We start from the raw sequence: 2,845 nt of genomic DNA, 5'->3' as shown, positions 1-2,845 counted from the left end.
TCCACCAGTCGGCGCGCGGGGCCGCCAGCCTTGCTGCCGCTGAGGTCCCAGTGGACGACGCGCTGGCGGTCATGCAGCCTGTCTTGGGTCCACACCATGCGCGGGCTCTGGCAGCGCAGCACCGCCCGGGCGCCTGCTGCCCAGCTTACTGTGGACTCGGACACCACGGACCTGTCAGAGGTCGCGGGCCCTGATGGCCCTGGTGGGAAAGGGGAGTCTCACCCTCTGGAGGGATGAGACTCCAGAGGACAGTACAGGATGGGGCTAGCAAGAAGGCAGGGAGACTGACAGGTTCTTAGGGGAGGGTGGTCACTAACCTGAAGACAGAAGGACGGCAGAACCTGGAATGAGAGGAAGTGAGGGTCAAACTGGGGAGGGGGTGACCTGAGCCTTCACATGTGGCTCACCTGCTGAAATTGGCTCCCCACTTGGCCCCTGGGTCCCTTCTTTAGTCCTATTTGAGGTGGGTGCTAAGGATACCCTGGTAACAGGTAGGGGTAGGTCCAGAGAAGCCAGGAGGGGACAGTGGGGCGTCTCCTATTCCCCCTACCTCTCCCAGGCCCCCACTTAATCCTCGTGGCCACCTCCCTGGGCTGCAGGGACAGCACCTGCATCTCTCGGGGTGAGTGGTGGGGCCAGCCCAGCTCTGGATATGTGCTTGTCACCAAGGGCCACCTTCAGGAATGGTGGCTACCCTAACCATCACTGCAGCAAGGCCACAAGAGCGCCAGTGCCTGACACCTCAGCTGGTTTGGGGGCTACATACATATCCAGTGTGGCACCTGCCCAGGGCCATGCTGCACTAACCCTCCAGGGTCCTCAGGCTGCTGGCACCCCACCCAGGAGGCCCTTGGCCTTCAGAAGGACAAGAAGGCTGGATGTGGAGAGTGACCCCACCATCTGCCACCCCACATGCTAAATTCCTGCTCCAGAGATGTGGCCTGGCGCCCCGGCTGGACAGAGGAATGTGCCGGGTCAGCAGGCCACCCCCGGGGAGCAGGCTCCGGGGGCCCGGGAACGGACCCTGTGATACCCATGCTTCCCGGGTCCCCCTCAATCCTTCACCCATCCCCTCCTGACAACAGATAAGCACAAGGCTAGAGGGGTGTCCCAGAGAAGTAGAGGGTGCAAGGGACCCCAGGAGGAACCCCCATGCTCAGCCTCCCTGCCCTGTCCAGCCCTGTCTCCAGCATACAGTGAGGGGAAGTTCTGTAGGGATCTAACATCAGACTTCAGCCCCTCCGTGTCCTGGGGGCCTTCTGGTGAGCGGCAGCCTCTGAGGTCCCCAGACCCATCCGCTTCCTGGTGGGGTGTCCCCTCACCCCAGAGTTCAGACAGGCTTAGCCCCAAACACAAACTGGCTCAGACTAGATGTGACTCCTGCCACCCCACCCCCCATGAACTCACTCTGCAGAAGCACAAGTCTCCAGAGCAGGACCCAGGCCCGCAGCTCCATGGCGCCCGCCTGGCCCGGAGGCGCTTTGTCTCCCTCAGTCTCAAACTCTGCAGAAAAACAGCCCGGCCCCCTCCTCCTCCCCCTCCTCAGCACCCGCCATGACATCACGGAGCCCTGGGCTGGCTGACAGTCTGCAGACCGCCCCCTCTGCTCCTGCCCGGCCCCTTGGCCTCCCCTAGTACTTGGCTGGCTTGGTGGGAGGCGTTAGGGCCTTGGCCACTGTGTCCCAGAGGGTGAGGGGAGTCACTCTGGCTTGGGTCCTGGAGAAGGGGGCAGCAGCCCAGCCCTGGAGGGGCAGGGGCCTAAGGGCATGGCCCCAGATGCCTTGTGGGTATTTGTGACAGACGGATCCCCACTAGGGCCACTGGAGGTCTAGGGTTCTGGGGGGAGCATCTCCTCACCTGCACCTCTATAGGGGGACCCCAGCCATTTCCCCTCCCAACCCCCTGCAGGCCAGCAGAAAGGCCCCCCAGCCACCAGCTCTTCCCGCTGGCTGTGTGGTGACCCCTGGGGCTCCATTTTTTCAGCTGTGAGGTGGGGACAAGAGTAGTGCAGGCCCTGGGGGTGCAGGGGCTCCCTCCTGGCAGCATGATGGACACCACAGTCTATCAGTCAGCTTCAGCACCCAGAAAGCTGCCAGGGAGATGAGTGGCAGGGACCAGGGTTCCCTGTCCTGGTGCCCCCACCCCATCTGCCTTCCACCCAGACCCAGGTCCACTATTCCCGGGAGCACCACCCTACCCTCCTGGAGGAGAGGGAAGAAACGGGGGTATGGAAGCCTTCCCAACAGAAGGTACAAATTTGAAGCTCTGGGAAAACTCACAAAGTCACGTAAACAAATGTGAAATAACAGAGCATGCACTGTGTACCAAACCCACTCTTTCTAGTTAAGCAAACCTCAAGAAAAAGAAAGGAAAAATCCACTGAACAACCACAAAACCCACGGTGCATTTTTGGACTGCCCATTTGGACTGAATTATGGTCACAGGTCCCAGGCCCTGGTGGGCTGGAGTCTAATTCTTGAACCCTGCCCTGGTCCCCAAGTTCTCAGACAAGCAAGGAGCCCAGCTCAGCCAGAGTCCTGGGCTCCAGGCAAGGGGAGGAGGCTGCTGATGCTGCAGCAAGAAGGAATGAGGGGTGACAGCAGGTAGGACCGGCTGAGGACACAGGACTGGGAGGACGCCCCACCCCCAGTCTAACGGACCGTTTCCTCAGCAGGATCCAGGCCCTGGTAGGCAGAGCCCTTTTTCCAAACTGGAACCAGGACTTGTCTCCACACCCCACCCCCAGCTCCTTCCGGGCCTTTCATTCTGGAAAAACAAGCCCAGCCTGGCTGGCCTTGAGGCCTGGCCTCTCCTGTTTTTCTAACTGGTTTATATTAGTGCTGGT

The 2,845-nt window shown here is 60.9% G+C and overlaps 1 protein-coding gene across 1 annotated transcript in view; it reads right to left on the bottom strand.

The window, feature by feature from the left end:
* Nucleotides 1-1,589, bottom strand: part of MXRA8 (matrix-remodelling associated 8) — a 3,966-nt gene extending 2,377 nt beyond the window's left edge. The window contains exons 1-3 of the mRNA XM_010850223.1: nt 1,408-1,589; nt 318-341; nt 6-199 (exon numbers count right to left, since the gene is read on the bottom strand). Coding sequence (XP_010848525.1) covers nt 6-199; nt 318-341; nt 1,408-1,561 — 372 coding nt within the window. The 5' untranslated portion in view covers nt 1,562-1,589. The remainder of the gene's footprint in view (nt 1-5; nt 200-317; nt 342-1,407) is intronic.
* Nucleotides 1,590-2,845: the final 1,256 nt, after the last annotated feature.

This window comes from Bison bison, unplaced genomic scaffold (genome assembly GCF_000754665.1).
Source record: "Bison bison bison isolate TAMUID 2011002044 unplaced genomic scaffold, Bison_UMD1.0 scf7180017864289, whole genome shotgun sequence".
Classification (NCBI taxonomy): Eukaryota; Metazoa; Chordata; class Mammalia; order Artiodactyla; family Bovidae; genus Bison; species Bison bison.
This window is presented reverse-complemented; position numbering and strand designations above follow the sequence as displayed.